An 18,209-nucleotide genomic window follows, 5' to 3' on the forward strand; every position below is an offset into this window, starting at 1 on the left:
GGTTCATTTTGCTCAGATAGGTGTTCAGGAGGCTCGTTGAGTATCTCTTCACGAGTGAGCTGATGCACACAGTGCCACGGTGGGCTGGTGGCAGTTGTGTTGAATTTATTTCAATTAATTTCATAACCGCTTCCCATGGTGAGCATGTTGCCCTCAACCCGGTGAGCAGTTCGCTACCAGTTTGCTACCTGCCCTCTGTGGCAGGTGGGCCACCTGCTTTTTCATGACACGGACGGATGGACACTGGTTATCTCGTGAATGCGACCTTTATTGATATCGCATCAATAAATCATAAATTACCTAGTCTTGACAGAATTAACGACATGGCCGTTTTCACTGTACTTTAACAAACAGCTAGATATTATTTGCGTAAATTCTGTGATTGTTCGCCTCGGCTCCTGTTCTCCATTGTCCTGGCATTTTTATTTGTTTATATCGTGTACCTGATGTATCTGATATTATTATTATGGCTAGTGGTTGAGCATCCGCCTCGCATGCGGGAGGGCTGGGGTTCGATCCCAAGTGCCGCCGGGTACCCACCGGTGATACAATGGGTACAAGCGTTCCCTGGCATGGTGGTCGGTTTAAGCAGGGTGAAATGCTTGGGAAATGGGTCATTGACTCCACCTTGAGCAAACCAAAAAACCTTGTTTCATGGCCCTCTTTGGTCGCAGATGCCCTTGTGCCATAAAAATTCGCTATCATCATCATATCAATATTATGGGTGCTCATTATTTCTCTTTCATTTCTGGGACTTTTGTTTTTATAGCGTTTAATGTGATTAGGACATATCATTGCTTATAGTATATCCTCATGTTATGCCATCGGGTGGCATCATTACTCAGAGTCTAATTTAATATTTTATGTTACTATTTCCGCTGTATACATTGCATTATTTGTATTGTGAATTGTTTGTGTTGTCGCTATGCTTTGTTGAGCGTTATGTCGCGAGTTCCATTGTTTTTCTTCCATCACGTGAAAAGGAGTAGCCGGCGCTCCAATCAGGCACCAACATCTCCTTTTATATTCATGTCAGTAAAACAAAAGACTATGCAGGATGAAAGCGCACAGGCCCTTTTGTTCGCCAGAGTAGTATACAAGTGTAGAAAGCACAAAGAAGCTCTCTGAAGCCTGTGCGGTACAAAAACGTTCACTGGAAAAAAGGCGGACAGATGACAGGAAAGCAGCGCAACTTTCAACTTTAATGACGACAAAAAAAGTATCACACAATTTGAAGAAAGTTGCCTCTCGTCACGGGGTTAAGCTGGTTCTTTCGGCTCCCTGCAAACTGGCGAAATTATGTGCGATGGTGACCAAGACGCGTGTGAAGAAGGCCTGTAATATCAAGCATCAAACCGTATACACACAATGCACTGCCAATGTTGTGTAAGAAACCCACCTGACGTGCGGCAAAGTGTGTGTGGGGCAAACTGGGAAATGTTTCAATGAGCGCGCCCGCAAGCACAACTTCACCCAGAACAGCAAATATGGAGGTAACCTTCCGTTACACTGCAGCAATTGCCAAAACTGCTACCCCAAGTTTAATGAAATGAAGTTCTAGCTAAGGCTCAGGACAAGACCGAGAGAGAAGTAATTATTAGAGGAAGTTAACACTATGGAGCTCGAGCAGCGGCTCCCCATTTTCGTTCACTGCAGTAAAAAGGCTCTTTGAAGTATTTCCTTGAGATTACGCACTTCACACGCATTCTATTGAGCTTTGCGTGGTCCAGAGAAAATAAAAAAAACTTTCCCAGCTTAACCGCCCGCTAAGAAAGATGACGAACCTCGTGCTGTGCTTACGCGGTTAAAATCTTGAAACGAAATACGAGAGAGAGAGGCAGAGGTGTATGTTCGTTATCAAAAGAAGACAAGAGCTAGAAGTATATTGATGACTTGCAATGTTCGCCTTCTGTTGAAGCTCTTTGTGTAAACTCTGGTAATTATTATTGCGTTAGAAATAGAAGGGTCAGTGAAAGCAGAAATGGCTAGCGCCATCTGTCAGTAGCTAATGGCAGGTGGCCAACCTGTGCATCGAGCTATAAACAATCTTTTATATACTCCCTATACAAGCTTCGTACACTACATCGGATATAACGACCTTTCTGGAGTTAACCTCGCAAATAGCGAACCGAAGAGAAATATGTTCGATGGAATAGTCGATCAGAAAAATATTTAGAGTAAGGTGTATCCAATTATATCTCTCCGCCGATCTGCTTCTGTGATTAACTAGTTAACAATAGCCAATGAACAGTTCTGTGGAGGAATGTTAGCTGACGAAATTAACAAACACTTCCCGTCCCTTGTTGATATTAATAACAGTGCGTCAGTTGAGACCACCTCAAAATGGCCTATATGTCTTAATCCAACTGATGAGAGTGAAGTACTAAATATGTTTACGCGGGGTCAGAGCACAAAGGTATAGTACATCCATGACTTCAAACGCGGCCAGTTTTTCTAATGTATTATCATCCCATGTGTAAGACTGACCTTCGGCTCCGGAATCTTAAGAGGCTGGCGCCTAAAGAAGAAGGCAACGACAAGCGCTGCGCGCCCCGGCCACCACCCCGCAGTGGGTATGCGCCAGCAATATCTGAGGCCTACTTACCTGCCTGCCCTAAAACCCTAAACCCTGGCCAATCCCCCACCGTGAGTATGTGCCATCGTATTTGAGGAAACGACAACTACCCTCGTGCGTGCTCTGGACTGACCGCTGCCTCTGGTCTGTACCTGGAATGTACCGCTAGTTCTTCGCGACGCAGTACCTTGCAAGACGTTCCTTATTACAAGTGGTTGTGGTGCCAACGATCCATTCCCCCAGCAGCTTCGCAGCCGCGCATTGCCTACCGCCTCTGCAATGCTTGAGACCGTCACCCAAACCGCTTCACTGCATCCGTCGGCCGTCTTCTGTTCCGGCGCCGCGCGGCAGCGTGAACCGGCCATCTTCAGCGGCATAGATTACACGGATGTGGAGGATTGATTGGCCTCCTATGAACACGTAAGTGCATGCATTAAGGGGGACGATAGCGTCAAGCTCACCATCGTTATCTTTTATTTGAGCGACGTTGCCAATCTCTGGTTTCGCAACAACGAGGCTTACTTCTCAAGCTGGGCGGCTCTCAAAACCTGCCTGACAGTAGTCTTTGGGCGTCCCGCAGTGCGTCGAGCAACGCTTTCGAAGTCGGCCACAGCAAACCGGCGAAAACTGCACCAGTTATATAGATGTCATCGACCTCTGCAAGCGTATCAACCCGTCTAAGAGCGAGGCCGACAAGATCAGTCATATTATGACAGGCATTGACGATGATGCCTTCCAGAGGCTCGTCGCCAAGGATCCCCAGACTGTCTCCGATGTCATCGGCTACTGCCGAAGCTTCGATGAGCTGCGCAAGCAGCGCCTTTACACCCGGCGTGCTGGCTTTCCGGAGGCCGCACTTTGCAGCTTGGCTCTCCCAGGGGACGTTGCTCTGGACGAACAATGTATAACTCATACTTAAACTTTAAGTATGTGTCTATTTCCGCAAAAGATGAAGCCTGTCGAGGTTTTGTACTAAACTAGAATAGGTAAAAGAATTGCCCAAGAAAATGCAGACTAATTTCAATGCGGCCATTGTTTTATAAAACACAGTAAGAATTTATTTTCTTAACGATTTCCGTACCTTTTGATGGTGTTTCACTTATTGCATCTTCCCAGTTTTAATTCCGATCTGTCAATATAAACGGCTTTATTACATCAAAGAGAATGAATCTTACAAAATATAGAGGGCAAAAATAAAGCACTTCGTGTTTGGGTACATTTTTCGACAGCCTTCGATATGCTCAATCCTATTACACTCCGAAAAAGCTATTCTCTTCAGGCAGTAATGACGTTACAGCCAATTCAATAAACTTCTCCTTAAGGGATCAGTATTAGTTTGGTGCACCGGTCGGCAGCTATCGACTTCAGCTTTAATTAAATGCATTGTACCTAAAACCAGCATTTCAGAGCCTTTGTTATTTATTTTTATTTTCTACAACACTGACATTAGGTATTGATACTTCAGACATTTACGTAATTTACGCTGACACAAGCTTTTTTCTTTACGAAAACTGATAGACGATGACGACCTCGTGGAAGTGCCAAATCTAACACTCAGTAAACTATATTCGTGGTCACATAAAAATTCATTTTTAATCAATTACACGAAAACCAGAGCTTTCTCCTTCCAGCCAGAATAATTATTATGCAATGTTGAATCGTTTCTGCTGTTAAATTCCTCCGTTTTTACTTCCACCAGTTTGTGCTACGGGACCACCATGCGGATTAAGGCGGAACCGCATGGCGCGTTTTCCGCGAGCGAAAAACGCGACGCGCGGTGGACGCCCGCGTTGCCGTCAACGCGCGAGCCCCCGCACGTAAAAAGGGGAGCGGCGCCTTCGCGGCGCGTTTTCCGGGTTGCCAGACAACGTAACTCCCAACGACATGAATTGTCCCTGCTACCGCATATGTAATATGCCCTTAAACTTACACAACACTGCAATAGAAATAATCTAAGTGTAATTACACAACGACATTTTTTTTCCGATGTATATTTATCAAGCTTAATTTCAAGCAGGAAGAGTGTGTGCGAAACTGCGACTATGTACTTTCTCCATGCCAAGAGGCCGCTGCTTGTTTACAACTCGACATAGAAAATGGAGTGTCGGGCGCTTACTACAGAGCAGAAGAGGCGGTCGCGTATATCCCGCAGGACGCGACGCCTCTCCACTTCCGGGGATTCGCTCGGCGTTCGCACGGGGAGTCAGACGTGCTGGTCGTCGGCTTCGGCGATTTTCAGCCGGAGCAGCGGAAGTTTCCGCCTGACCCTAGCAAGATCATCCCCAACGTACACCGAAAGCTGTCGGGAACATCTGGACACCAGTTTTTTCCAAGGTGGGCCCGGTTAAACCCCCTTTTCGGGCAACACATGGCCCGATCGGGCCGGTGGCGCGGCTAGGCCTAACGGCCGAACCGGTACCCGGCACATCGGGGCCTCTGGCCACTGACGCCAGTATGGCTGCTACGCAAATCTCCTGCCGAGGCTACGACCCCGAGAACATGCACTGGACAACGGTTCACCCAGCGGAAACCGCAGGCCCAGTTTCGGTAACGGTTACCCCAGCGGCAACCGGAGACCCAGATTCGGCAAGATTTCGCAGCGCCGCGTTGAACGCCGCAGTGCTGCGCCGAGCGCAAGACCAAGCCTTAAAGCCGGCGTCCGTAGACGCGGCCGGCGTTCACGCCGGAAACCAGCAGTCACCCGCCCCGCGCGCGGCGGGCCGCAGTCGGCGACTGCTCACGAAGTGGAAACCGCCTGTTATTCCCAAGCCTGCTCCAGACGACTACGTCGTCGTCATCAAGCCCCGGACCCGCGTCTCGTTGTACGAGACTTTCCAGGAGACCGGCTACGGCCGGGCGTTCACGGCTCTCCTGGGCGCGCAACCCGCAACAGATCTTACCATAATACCGGTAAGAGAACAAAACCTCATTATTGTTCACACTGCGAAACCTGAGCTAGCCGACCGTATCATCGGCGAATTTGAACTTAATGGACCCGACGGGAAGGTCCCCCTTGTGGGGCACCTGCGCCAAGACGACAAGGACGTCTGCTACGGCGTCATTACCGTCCGTAACTCTGAAACTACGGACTCGCTCCGTACTAGGCTCCAATGGCGCTTCGGCACCATCGTGGAAGTGCGAAAATTTGGGACATCCAACAAAGCGAGACTGACTTTCGCCGGAACAGAGAAGCCACGTTTCGTGCACTACGACTCGGAGCTTGTACAAGTTAGGCCTTACCAGCGAACCATTCCAGCCTGCCGACATTGCGGTGTGGTCGGCCACCGCGTGGACGCCTGCCCCGGCCAGAGGCTGGACCGGTGCGGCCTGTGCGGACAGCAGGCTCTACTCGTTGAGGGGGAGCGGGCCCCTCACCAGTGCAACCCAAAGTGTTCAGTGTGCGGCGCGGCCCATGCCACGGGGGGCCCAGCGTGTACTGCTAAATATCGCGCTATCCAGCCCACGCAGGCCGAGCGCGGGCGTAAATCGAAGCGAAACCGACGCAAGCGTGGCAAGCGTCGCCCGGACAAGCTGAAGGCCAAGGCTGCCGACCAAGCCATGGACCAGCCTGTGAATTCCTCTACTGGGAGCCAAGGGAAACCTCCAGCTGCGCCACCGCCGCCTCAAACCGGTGCAGCGAAGCCCCTCGGACCTCCACAAAACGGCGGCTCCAAGACGTGGGCAACCGTTGTCAAGCAACACTCCCAGGTGAGCGGCGCCGGCAGGGCAGCTTCTCCCTTCGCTCCCCCTTCCCAATCCCAACAACGGCCAATCTCTGCCGAACAAAAAGAAATATCTGCTCTCCGCGAGCAGGTTGCAAATTTTCAAAAGCGCCTCGCAATAGCGGAGGCCCGCCAAAATTCCCCCAACCACACCTCTGCCTCACCCGCAGCAGAGGCAATGGAAAGCGACGCAACCCCTTCAGGACAGGCTGCGCATGCCCTCACGGCACTCGAGGCGAGAGTGAGCGCGCTCGAAACTCAAGTTAACAACAGAATATCCGCATTGGAAACGCAAATCAATGCCACACTTACGGCGGCACTCAACAAAATTAGCCACCTTGCGGCATCTATCCCGAACCTCATAACCGCTCAGTTCGCTCAACTCACCCGCGCTCCCAAGCGCGCTGGCCCGCTCAAAACCTCCGCAGGCCGGCAGCTCAAAGCGTCTAGGCGTCGAATCGCCGGAGAAGAGGAAGAGGTCCCCTGTGCCATCCTCAGTGTAGAGAACGCTCCTCTCTTTGGAGCCACTGGCTCTCAAGCCTCCTCTCTCCAAACTCACAACTCTACCCTTGATCATGGCGGGCGCCCCTAGAAATAGGAAGCATCCGCGAAGCAATTCGATCCCTATTCAAATTGTACAGTGGAACTGTCGCGGATTCAAGGCACGCACAAAGCGAGCCGATCTACGCCTTTTCCTTACAACGTTCCCAGAATTACCTGCTGTGGTGACCCTTCAGGAGCCAGGAAATGGCGCCACCCTTGCCAGTTACACGGTGTACCAGCAGGATGCGCATAGCTGCCTCTGCGTACATAAAAATTACACGGCCTCCCAGGTTGACCTGGATCTTAGCGCTACTTTCTCCTATGTAATGGTGACGATCCTTCCGCTACGCAAACAGGACCCCCCATTGCACATACTCAACATTTACTGTCCCCCAAAGCTACCAAATGTTACATTCGCAGATATCTTCAGCCGGGCTTTGAAGGTCGTGAATCGGGATCCCCTCATAATCGTTGGGACTTTAATGCTCCCAGCACCTTATGGGGGTACACACGTGAAGAGAAACGCGGACGCAAGTTGGCGGAGCTTGTTTCCACACTGGGCCTTACTCTTCACACGGATCCCGCGCAACCCACTCGTATAGGTAACTCCGTTACACGCGATACGTGTCCGGACCTCACCTTTACGAAAAATATTCGCTATGCAGATTGGAGGAACACCGAGGAATCCCTCGGTAGTGAGCACTGCATAATTACCACTACAATCCATACCAAGCCACTCACAAGACCACAGGCCAATGCAAAACTACCCGACTGGACCAAATTTAGGAACAGTTACACCAATCCTCAATCGATAATGGACCAAGGATACTCAACGTGGTCCCAACACCTAGTATCCCACTTGAAATCAGTCGAGCAAAATGTTCAACTCTCAGAGGCGAGCCCGGCGGTGGATAACCACCTCCTCCACCTCTGGGAGGCACGACACAGCCTAGTCCGCCGCTGGCGTCGTCAAAAACACAATCGGAAACTCAAAATTCGAATTGCGGATATCACCCAACAGGCGGCACAATACGCGGCCCAACTCGCCGACTCCAATTGGGTGCACCGATGCAACACTGCAGCTCGGCAAATGTCGAGTCAGAGTACGTGGCGCCTCTTCCGCGCTCTTATTGATCCGGCACAAACCCGTACTGAGACACAAAAACAGCTTCAAAGGGCTATACATAACTTCACTGGAGACACGGCCAAACTGGCCGATGCGCTCCGCGACTAATATTTGAGTATACACCAGGATCCCCGTGGTCAGGCGTACTCGTATGCAGGTTCCGAGAACGCGGATTTGGATCAACCGTTCCAGCTCCATGACGTAAAAGCGGCCCTGGCTAAAATGAAGCGAGGTACAGCACCAGGCCGGGACAAGGTGACGGTAAAGCTTATTGCCAACCTCCCAGATCCCGCCTACGAAACTCTCCTCGATTACTTCAACACTATCTGGATTGGAGGCACACCACTCCCCATAGATTGGAAAACGGCACTAGTAACTTTCATTCCCAAGCCAGGTAAAGCCATTAACACCGACAACCTCCGGCCCATCTCCCTCACTTCGTGTGTGGGGAAGCTGATGGAGACTATGGTCCGCGACAGATTGTCGGCTTTCCTGGAACAACAAAACATTTTCGCAGACACCATGTACGGTTTCCGCCCACACCGGTCCGCACAAGATGTCCTGTTGCAACTTCACAAGGAGATTCTCGACCCCGTCGAGCACCCCAGCAATGATAAAGTAGTCGTCGCACTTGACCTGCGGGGGGCTTTCGACAATGTGACCCACGAGATCATCCTATCCCACTTGTCGCAAACACATTGTGGGCGCAATTCTTTCAATTATATCAAACAATTCCTTACAGATCGCCAATCCTATATCCGGCTACAAGACACAGAATATGGCCCATATCAACTTGGTACACGAGGGACCCCACAGGGAGCTGTCCTCTCGCCATTACTATTTAATCTGGCCATGATGAAGCTCCCTACCCAGCTGGCGGAGGTCGCCGGTGTGCAGCACGCTCTGTATGCGGACGACATCACCCTCTGGGCAACACAACAATCGGTTGGAGACATCGAGACCAACCTGCAACAAGCGGCAGCTATAGTGGACGAATACGCTCGTCGCTGTGGTCTTGAATGCTCCCCGAGCAAATCTGAATTTGTGCACATACGCCCCAACTCAAAGTGCACAACCAAAATTGCCCTTTCCCTACTTAGCGGACCGATACCTGAACACGCGGAGATCCGGGTACTGGGGCTTTTCATTCATCATAGGCGCAAGATAGACACTACCCTAAACAAGTTACGTAAGGTGGGGGACCAGGTGGGTCGGATGCTCCGCCGGGTGTCCAATAAAAGGGGGGGACTACGATGCAAAGATGCCCTGCGGCTGGCCAATGCATTCGTGACCAGCCGGATTTTATATTCGGCTCCCTACCTCCACCTACGCAAATGCGATGAGAATGCCTTAGAGGTAGTTCTCCGCAAGATTTATAAGAGAGCGCTCGACCTCCCCATAACGACGTCCAACAAGCGTCTCCTCGGTCTGGGGATGACCAACACCTTTGGGGAGTTACGAGAAGCTCATCTTAACAATCAATACTTGCGCCTAAGCAAAACACCTGCGGGGAGCCGCCTTCTAACCCGCTTACACATTTCCTACGCAACACATACAGAAGAACGGGTCCGCATCCCTGAAGCCTGGCGCTTTGCACTCCAGGTGCGACCCCTTCCGAAGAACATGACTGCAGACACCCATGATGGTCGCCGTCTCGCGCGGGCGGAGGCTATTTCTCAACAATATGGCCACAAGCCAGGTGTCTTCTATGTGGATGCGGCCGGCCCGCACCATGGGGGTTGGTACACGGCGGCCGTCATCCACCAAAACACTACAGTTCAGGGCCTTACTTTCCGTGCCCCAAACATTACATTTGCGGAAGAGATCGCCATTGCACTGGCCGCCGCAGATCCAGAGTCCCGAGTCATTATTACGGACTCCAGGGGCGCCTGCCGCAATATTGAGCAAGGGTACATTCCAGACCGTGCTTTCAAAATTCTCCACGCATGCGATTACACAGGGTTTCCGACCCATCGTACCATCGTGTGGGCTCCGGCTCATGCGGGTCTTGAGGGGAACGAGGCAGCCGACGCTGCCGCCCGCGCGCTTACTCACCGGGCGTCGCCTCATCCGCAGCCTGATCCGGAATTCAATTTCAATCCGGCCATCACCTTTAAAGAGATCACCTCTCTTTATCAAAATTTTCATGGTCTCTATCCCCCTCCCTGTAAAGGCCTCACCAGGGTGGAGGAGCGCTGGCTTCTCCGCCTCTATACCAATACTGTACTGTGCCCGGCAGTACTTAAAGGGGTTGTGAAAAGAAAATGAAGCCGCCCGGTTGTAATTTACATTGATTCAATAAATATTGTACATGCCGATTCCGAAATATTTCAGCGCAATATTGAGTCTGCATTTAATAAAGCCCGTTGGAAATCGTTGCCTTTTTGCGCTCGTGAAACGACCATGCGACCCCGGCGGCTGACAGAAGTACTACCCAACTACGTCACATTAAGACGCTTAGAAACTGATATACCTTTCAATTTCGTTTACCCCAAAATAATAGATTAGTATGAAAGTTAGAAAGCTAAAAAAAGTGTGACAATTATTTGCACACGGAACTTTACTCGGCAAAGAACAGCACGTGATCCTAGATCAGTCATTGACCTGGGATCAGTTTCGGTTTCGGTTACGCTTCTCCGTCCTCCGTGGGGTCTTTCGTTTACATGAACTCGATAGCGGGTGGTTCTGTCAGGGCATCGAGTTGAGAAAGGCCGGCCAAACTCGACGACTCTCCGTTTACATGCGCTCAATACGAGTGAGTCAACTCTCGTGGCGCGCCCTGCGAGGTGCGACTACACGAGTTGTCAACCGGCTCCCGCTTCTGTTCTCACCTGCAAAACAAATGTTTTCGGAAACCAAAGCGTGAATGATTGTGTATTTTGCGGAGGCGGTTGCTTGTCAATGCACCCTTCGGGTGAAGTGGAAGGGTCGAGTTCAGTCCGACACGACTCGCGGCGTTTTCACGATCCCAATAGCCGGTTTGTGACCAAACAACTCAATCCAACCCAGGCCTCCGGCTGCACGCTACAGTAGCTCGCTGCTCTTTGTGTCGTGGCAGTTCCATCCAGGCTGTGGTTTTCAGCGTGTTATCCGCGTTTCAGTGCACGCCATGCCAACTGTGTGCCTTGTGAGACAGTGCCGCACGACTTACGAGAATGGAAGCAATGTGAGATTTCACAAGTTGCCCGGAGACCCGCAGCGAAGAGCCCTGTGGCTTCGAGCCATTAACCGCGATATGGGCAGTCAGACCGGGTACGTGTGCTCCGAGCACTTTCTACCGGGCGACTACGAAACGAACCTGGATGTCCTTCGAAGCCTCGGTATGGATTTGAAGAATGCTCGCATCAAGCGAGACGCCATACCGACGCAAAACCTCTCGCCCGGCGCACCGCCAAAAAAGCGGAGAAGGTCCGAGGTAAGTTCGCGAGACGAAAATGATGAACTTTATTACAGTTTGTTGTCCTTTCTTTCGGTTGCTAACAGCTTTCCCTTTTTTAGGAACTACCCGAACCGCAGGATGTGGAAGCAATTTTGACAGCCGAAGAGGCGCAAACTTCGCCTCAAATGGTTGACAGCTGCACACAGACCCCAAGAAACACCTTCACTGTTGCCTGCCAGACTGACGGCCGTGATGTGCGAACACGATGTAAGATTTTCCTTGCAGCAGTGGCGCGTTCGTGTTCTACCCACATTCCACAAGAATAAATTGGGTCGCAATAATTTTTTCGCGGTTTAGGAAGAGGGAAGGAGCACTGTTTGATGCATTCATTGTTCACTGGTACCACTGAATGCTTGACAAATTCTGGAGGAGGCATTCGTGTTGTCAGTTCCAATCTGGGGAAGTGCTGGAATAATGTATAAAATTTTTTTGGGCCTCCGAAGGAAGCCATCACGTATTTCACATGCAGGTAGTGATAGCATAACTGATACCAAGTTTGCCAGTCGCATGCCTATTAGTTGATAATGAGGATTCCATAACTGTGTGATATTAACATTGTATAAACAAACAGCTCTTGGCATTGCATGAGTTTCATTTTCTTCATTAACTTTCAGATACACAGGTGAACCTCCACATTTCCGTGAGAAAGGATATCCACGTGCAGACAGATGCCGGGCAGACCACCAGCGCACACTGTGAAGCTTGCACGAATACAAGCACAGCTCCAGCCTCCACAACGCAACCTGTTTCTTCTCTACCACCTCCTCCCTGCCAAACAGTCCCCTCACTACCAATTGATGGTCGAGCACCGTCTCCCATCTCATTCGCTCCACGACAGTCATCCAGCCCCATAGAATCCGAAGCCTCAGACTGTGAAGAGGAGCATAACACTCTGCAGAGCTCGGAGTTTTTCCCATCACTTAACGAGACCTTCTTGGGGTAATAATTATGACTTAATACGTACCCCTTTAGCATGTGCACTGAATGCCGTTCCATTATGATGGCGTGACTAAAAATCAAATCAGTCATTTAGTAGGTAGAAGAGCACATAAGGTTGTCCTCCCTTTTCTCGGGCAGGGGCAGGTATGAGTATCGTACTGTCTGCGCTCGCATAATTTCGTTGTGGTGGTGCACATGTCCTCTCTCCAGCTGGCCAACTTCGCACCCTATGAATATTCATAAAGCAGCTCTTGATCCATTGAAATGCTTTTGCAATATTCCATGGCACAAGCAGCTGCTCATGCAGCATCAATGAGACAAAAAAATTTGCAAGCTTTGCAAACCTGTCATAACATTAATTACAAGCAAAAAAAATGCACAGAATGGAAAAATGCGCACTACAACACAGAAGGCGCAGTGTCGGTGTGGGCAACCATTACATTTACTGCTCTTTAATGCTGTTAAATTCTAGCTTTCAGTTATCTCGGCAGCATCACATGACTATTTAACCATTGCAACTCACTTTACTTTGTTTCAGACTTGACTCCAGCACTGAAGAAGTCCTTCCACAGGATGATAAAAAATTTATAATATTTGAAAGTTGCCTGAAAGAACTATTCCAAGTGTGCCGCAAGTGCTTTGCCGCTTGCAAAAGTGTAAGTCATGTGTCTGGGACTTGGCTTCAAATACAGACACTGTGTGCAAACCACCACTTCCTGACATGGTCAAGCCAACCGATGATCAATGGCAAGGCGGCGGGCAACGTGCTGATGTCAGCAGCTATGTTGTTCGCTGGCACCAGTCCCACCTCAGTGCTCCGGATGTTCAACTATGTGAACGTGCAGGTGTTCACGCCACGAACATTCTACAATTACCAACGAGGCTACCTGCTTCCTGCAATCGACAAGGTAGGAGAAAGGTTGTGCATTGTAAAATGAATTGCTGAACCAATATTTCACAATTAGTTACTTCAGTTCAAGCAGTAAGTCATCCAGTAAGTCATCATTTGGAGTCAAAGCACTGAGAAACTTGATCACTCTACCTTGCTTATAATATCGAACAACCTCTCATGAGCTGATCCCCCTCTCGGGTGAAGAGCCTGGGTCTGCCCATGTGCCTGTCAACATCAAAAACCCCTCACGTTTTAAGACACAAGGTTCTATCTGTATGTGCTGATGTAATATCTGGTCTGTGAGGCATGTGTTCTGGAGGGTCCACATACTATCGCAATCAAAAGTTTATTGGACACGAGTACATGGGAAAAAAAATTGTGGCTCTGTTGCGTAATCCAGTCGCCTGAAATGTATCACGGTATGTGGGGGCAAATATGCTCTATACCCTGGCAGCAATACCACGCAGCTTCCTCACAAGACAGAGCTGGAATAAATTTTTTTTTCGAGAACACGTGTCCCATAATATTTTGATCGTGAATTTACATAAAGGGTCCATGAAATGGTTTTCTGACAGAATGACCCCAAAGCAGCTTCAATTTCCAAAAGACTCAGCAACAGCTATTCATTTTCGATCCACTGCACTCACTTTTGAAGAAAACAAGGGTAGAAAATTCCAGACGCCTTTTCTCCTCGACTCTCCAATGAATGGTGCGGCCCAAACCGTCATTACAGTGACAAGTCCTGAAGTCGACAGTGCACATCTAGAACATAGGTAGCACCAGACGAGCACAATAATCAAAATAAAAGAGCAACGCTGTTAGCAACATCTGCTGCAAAACAAGTGAAGCAATTAAAGTTCTTCACGCATGCGTACAGTACTGCCCAGAGATTTCTATATGTCCCATTTTATTCAACTATGTATAACACATTAATTGCTTTTGGTTGCGAATTGCAATGGTTCTTCACCCTCATATCTTAAATAAGGAAGAGTTCTGAAAAGAGGTTCTCAAAATCATTTCATGGTACCTGTCAAGAACAGAAGAAGCAGCGTAATAGTGTTCTGCATTTGATGTGATGTTTAAAAACTGCACCTTTGTCATACCAGATCTGGCAACAACAACAGGAGGAGTTGTTTCGCCAGTTGGAAGGCTGCACTGTGGACTTGGCTGGCGATGGACGCTGCGATTCGCCAGGATTTTGTGCAAAATTTTTAACTTACTCTTTGCACGTTGCCCAGCTAAACAAAATTCTTCACTTCGAGCAAGTGCAAGTCGGGGAGGTAGGTCACAGCTTTTTAATAAAATGGCTCTGTGATGTAACTTAGCTTTTTTTCCCGACAAAAGTGTGCAGATGTACAATCAAGCACCTCCATGGAGAAGTTCGCCTTTGTGAAGAGCCTCAACATGGTGAAGGAGCGGGGGCTGAAGGTGGCGTCAGTGACAACTGACCGGCACGGCCAAGTCACCAAGTATATGCGGACGCAGGAGCCCACCATCCGACACTACTATGATTGTTGGCATATCTCAAAAGGTAGAACCGAATGAACCTACGCTTCGCAGATAAGACTGTTTCCTGCATCATGTTTTGTAGAATGCGGCGAAATTTTAGACTAAATTTCATTGTTCCAAGCAGACTTTACTACAAGAAAAGCGGGGCGCACAGCAAAATTGTAGTGAATATAGTGAAGCAGTGGGAGAGGTTCCTGAATTTCAAGAGGCAAGAAGATGGGGGAAGTTTTATCTGTTTGCTGTCCTTTTTGGCTGTGGTTTATGTCAATGACTATGAGGGAAAGGCCAGCCATGCATGCACAGGTTGCGGATGGGCACTGTGGTGTGAAACCGGATTCCTTGAGTTCTGCAGGCTAGAGGAGGGAAGGTGGGTGTTTCGGGGTGGAAGCTCAAGAGCCAGGTTAACATGTAATGACTGAAGGATTAATCTTCATTAATTATTACACCTCCATTCCAGGCATCAAGAAGAAGCTGGCTGCCCATGCAAAACGAGCTGGATGCAGTGTGCTAAAAATATGGATTCAGCCAGCCAGTAATCACCTATATTGGTGTGCAGCCCTCAGCGATGGCAGTGCAGAACTACTGACAGACATGTGGAAAAGCATGGAGCGGCACGCTGCAAATATACACACGGGACATCCAGGCCTTTACACGCATTGTGCACACGATGAACTTGGAGAAAGGGAATGGCTAGTTCCTGGTGAGTAATGTAGCTATTTGAAAGCAAGATATGCTCTCTGCAAGGAACTGAAATTGTTTCCTAAATGTTCATTTGCTTTCCACATTAGAATCATGTTCTTGTGATGAAGTATGGCATGCGACATGCTTCGTGAAACAGCGAAGTTGTGGGCATCCAGCTAATTTTGAACCTTTCCCAAAGAATTATTTGTTGTTGTCATTGGAAGTTATGCCCGCCTAAAAAGATGGAGAAGGCTTTTTTCGGAGAAGTCTTTCCTGAGAAATTGATTTGTCAATGCAGGGACAACTGCACACAACAAGTTTGTAGAGGTTGTGAGCTCACCTCGTATCCTGAAAGACATCAGGCAACTGGCTCCCTGTACACACACCTTCAGCTTGGAGGCTTTCCACAGTGTACTGATAGGCTTTGCACCAAAGTCTGTATGCTTCTCACCTGAGGGCATGCGTGCAAGGTAAGTAGTGAATGATGTTATGCAAAAATTTACACCTGATGACCCGCTCGAATTATTTGTCTGGTTTTTCAGAACACAACTGGCAATACTCCATTTCAATGAGAATGCCAGCAAAGGACAGGCCACCACAGCTGAAGGACTGTCCAGATGGAAAATAAAGCACCCAAAAGCAAGGAAGGGTACAGCCGTTGCTTGTCCCGTGAAAGCGGAGCCTACATATGGTAAGCAGTTTACTTAGCATTACAAAAACAATTTTTTGTAAACTCTTTAAGGTCCAAGACCTCAAAGGAATACAAAACAAAATGTGGGCTAAGAAAACAAAAACAGAAGTAACTAAAGTGTAACTTCTAATATCGGCAACAAATTCTTTTCTTTAATATTTGAATCTATATGCTCCAAACCATTGTGAAGCCATATTATCAAGCACAGCGTGCCTAAGGATATCCATCATATATGGGCATGACTGCTCTAAGCCACCTGGTGGTGTCAGTGCAACACAATATCGTGGGTTGATGCAGCCTGGGACCAGACAACCCCCAATGACAGCAAACTTGAAAATGGCCATTGGCCACGCTACTATATAGAGTACATTACAGGCCTCGCTTTATGTATATACATTAAAATTTTACTACAATCTTTCACACGTGTACCAGCATCTAACTTTCAACTTTGTATTTAGAATATAGGCTTGGCCAGCATTTTGGTGACATATTCATCCACCCAATCAAAGTACAACCTTTGTCCGTAACGTTTTGAGACTGATTTATTTTCTTCTCTAGAAATGATTCCTGAAAGGAAATGTTGGTGTGTATGTGCCATCTTTCCAAGCTAACCTGAGCAATTTACATGTAGGAAAATACATTGTCACTGGTCGTCTGTGCATTCTACTGTGACGAAATGTGGAGATGGACGTCCACCTCGAACAGCGTGCAAACATTAAATTCTGAGTGAAGCTTGGCACGACAGCCACACAGACATATGAGCTCCTTCGTGACGTTTACAGCAACTAGACATTTTCACGGGCGCAAGTTTTCGAGTGGCACAAGAGGTTCATTTCGGGGAGAACATCGGTGGAAGACAACACAAGGCAGGGACGCCCTTCAACCTCACGGACTGAAAACAACGTGGCTCGGATCAGGGAAATCGTACCGCGATGACGGAAGGCTGCACACTGCTCTCAGCGTGATAAAATTTCTTGCTAAGCACAGCATTACTGTACTTCCCCATCTGCCATACTCGCCTGGCCTCTCTCCATGCGATTTTTACCTGTTGCCTCCTGTGAAGAGAGCCCTAAAAGGTAACTGAATTAGGAGCGTGGAGGCCATTCAAGACGCCACGACAAAGGAGCTGACAGCCCTGCCAAAAGAGGCATTTTCCAACTGTTTCCAAGACCTCAAGAAGCGTTGGGAGCTGTGTATAGACTTCAAGGGAGACTATTCTGAAGGGGTGTTGCACAAATGCTTTCAATGTTAAACGCATTTTTTTTAATGGACTCATTCTCGGAACATTACGGACAAAGGTTGTATTCAATTTCAGCCACCAAGTTCTATTGTAGGCGTTTCCAAGAAAACCTAAAATATGGGTGTGTATGGGCAAAACAAAGCAGTATCTCCTATACCCTCTTTAGTACGCTTCAGCACGCTCTTTTTGTATAACTGGTTAGTGTCAGGAATGTTGGCATTAATAATGCTGATGTTATTATATGCACGGTTGTTGTTTTCCAGATTATGTTCGCCTGCTTCTGAAGGAGACAGTCCATTGCTGTGAACAGTGGCCGTCTTTCAAGGCAGCTTTTGCGGAAAACCTTTCGACTGCCCCACCCCCCATGAGTCGCTCTTTCCCGAGGCCCTCTAAGAATGAACTCGTGGCAGCAAGAAGGTCTAGGTTTGCCAGTAGCATGGGGAGCACCACTGTCTAGTACAGGTGCGTATTCCCTAAAATTACGAAATCAGTGTTGAAGGATAGGCCCATTACTTTCAAAACAAGTTGTAGTCTGGTCGCATGTTAATACGCATGAATTTATGCAGGGCGTGTTGCTGGGCTAGTTGTTTCTTGATCAGACATCGTGGATTCACAACGCTTGCATACGAGGACACAGAGCGGACATGCAAAACTGTGCAGCTGTCTGTGTGTCCTCTCTTTGTCCCCGGCTATAAGTGCTGTGATTCCATGATGTCTGCCATGAAGCATGGCAGAGGTTGAAGTGTAGGTCGTCACACACTCAGACAAAAAAAAAGAAATACTCTCCATCTCTCAAAAGCATAGGTTGGGATAGAGTGCGAAAATGCAATCAATCTGTCCCTACCTATGCCT

The 18,209-nt window shown here is 48.6% G+C and overlaps 1 protein-coding gene and 1 pseudogene across 1 annotated transcript; both read left to right on the plus strand.

The window, feature by feature from the left end:
* The window catches only part of LOC144112010 (luciferin 4-monooxygenase-like), a 198,469-nt pseudogene that overhangs the window by 13,823 nt on the left and 166,437 nt on the right, over nucleotides 1-18,209 (plus strand).
* LOC144112012 (uncharacterized) lies at nucleotides 10,229-18,115 on the plus strand. Its single transcript, XM_077645093.1, has 10 exons — nucleotides 10,229-11,381; nucleotides 11,465-11,612; nucleotides 12,020-12,344; nucleotides 12,883-13,252; nucleotides 14,343-14,516; nucleotides 14,581-14,767; nucleotides 15,203-15,445; nucleotides 15,725-15,896; nucleotides 15,969-16,117; nucleotides 17,621-18,115. The coding sequence occupies exons 1-10, from the start codon at nucleotides 11,076-11,078 to the stop codon at nucleotides 17,812-17,814; spliced, it is 2,268 nt and encodes a 755-aa protein (XP_077501219.1). The 5' UTR covers nucleotides 10,229-11,075; the 3' UTR covers nucleotides 17,815-18,115.

The sequence above is a fragment of the Amblyomma americanum genome, unplaced genomic scaffold (assembly GCF_052857255.1).
Source record: "Amblyomma americanum isolate KBUSLIRL-KWMA unplaced genomic scaffold, ASM5285725v1 scaffold_26, whole genome shotgun sequence".
NCBI classification, from domain to species: Eukaryota; Metazoa; Arthropoda; class Arachnida; order Ixodida; family Ixodidae; genus Amblyomma; species Amblyomma americanum.

What these genes read in the sequence shown, in the direction of transcription:
- LOC144112012 (XM_077645093.1), top strand. Translation starts at nt 11,076, where the DNA reads ATGCCAACTGTGTGCCTTGTGAGACAGTGCCGCACGACTTACGAGAAT. An exon ending in CTTAACGAGACCTTCTTGGG is followed by an intron (nt 12,345 to 12,882) that starts GTAATAATTATG and finishes ACTTTGTTTCAG; the next exon opens with ACTTGACTCCAGCACTGAAG. An exon ending in GAAAGCGGAGCCTACATATG is followed by an intron (nt 16,118 to 17,620) that starts GTAAGCAGTTTA and finishes GTTGTTTTCCAG; the next exon opens with ATTATGTTCGCCTGCTTCTG.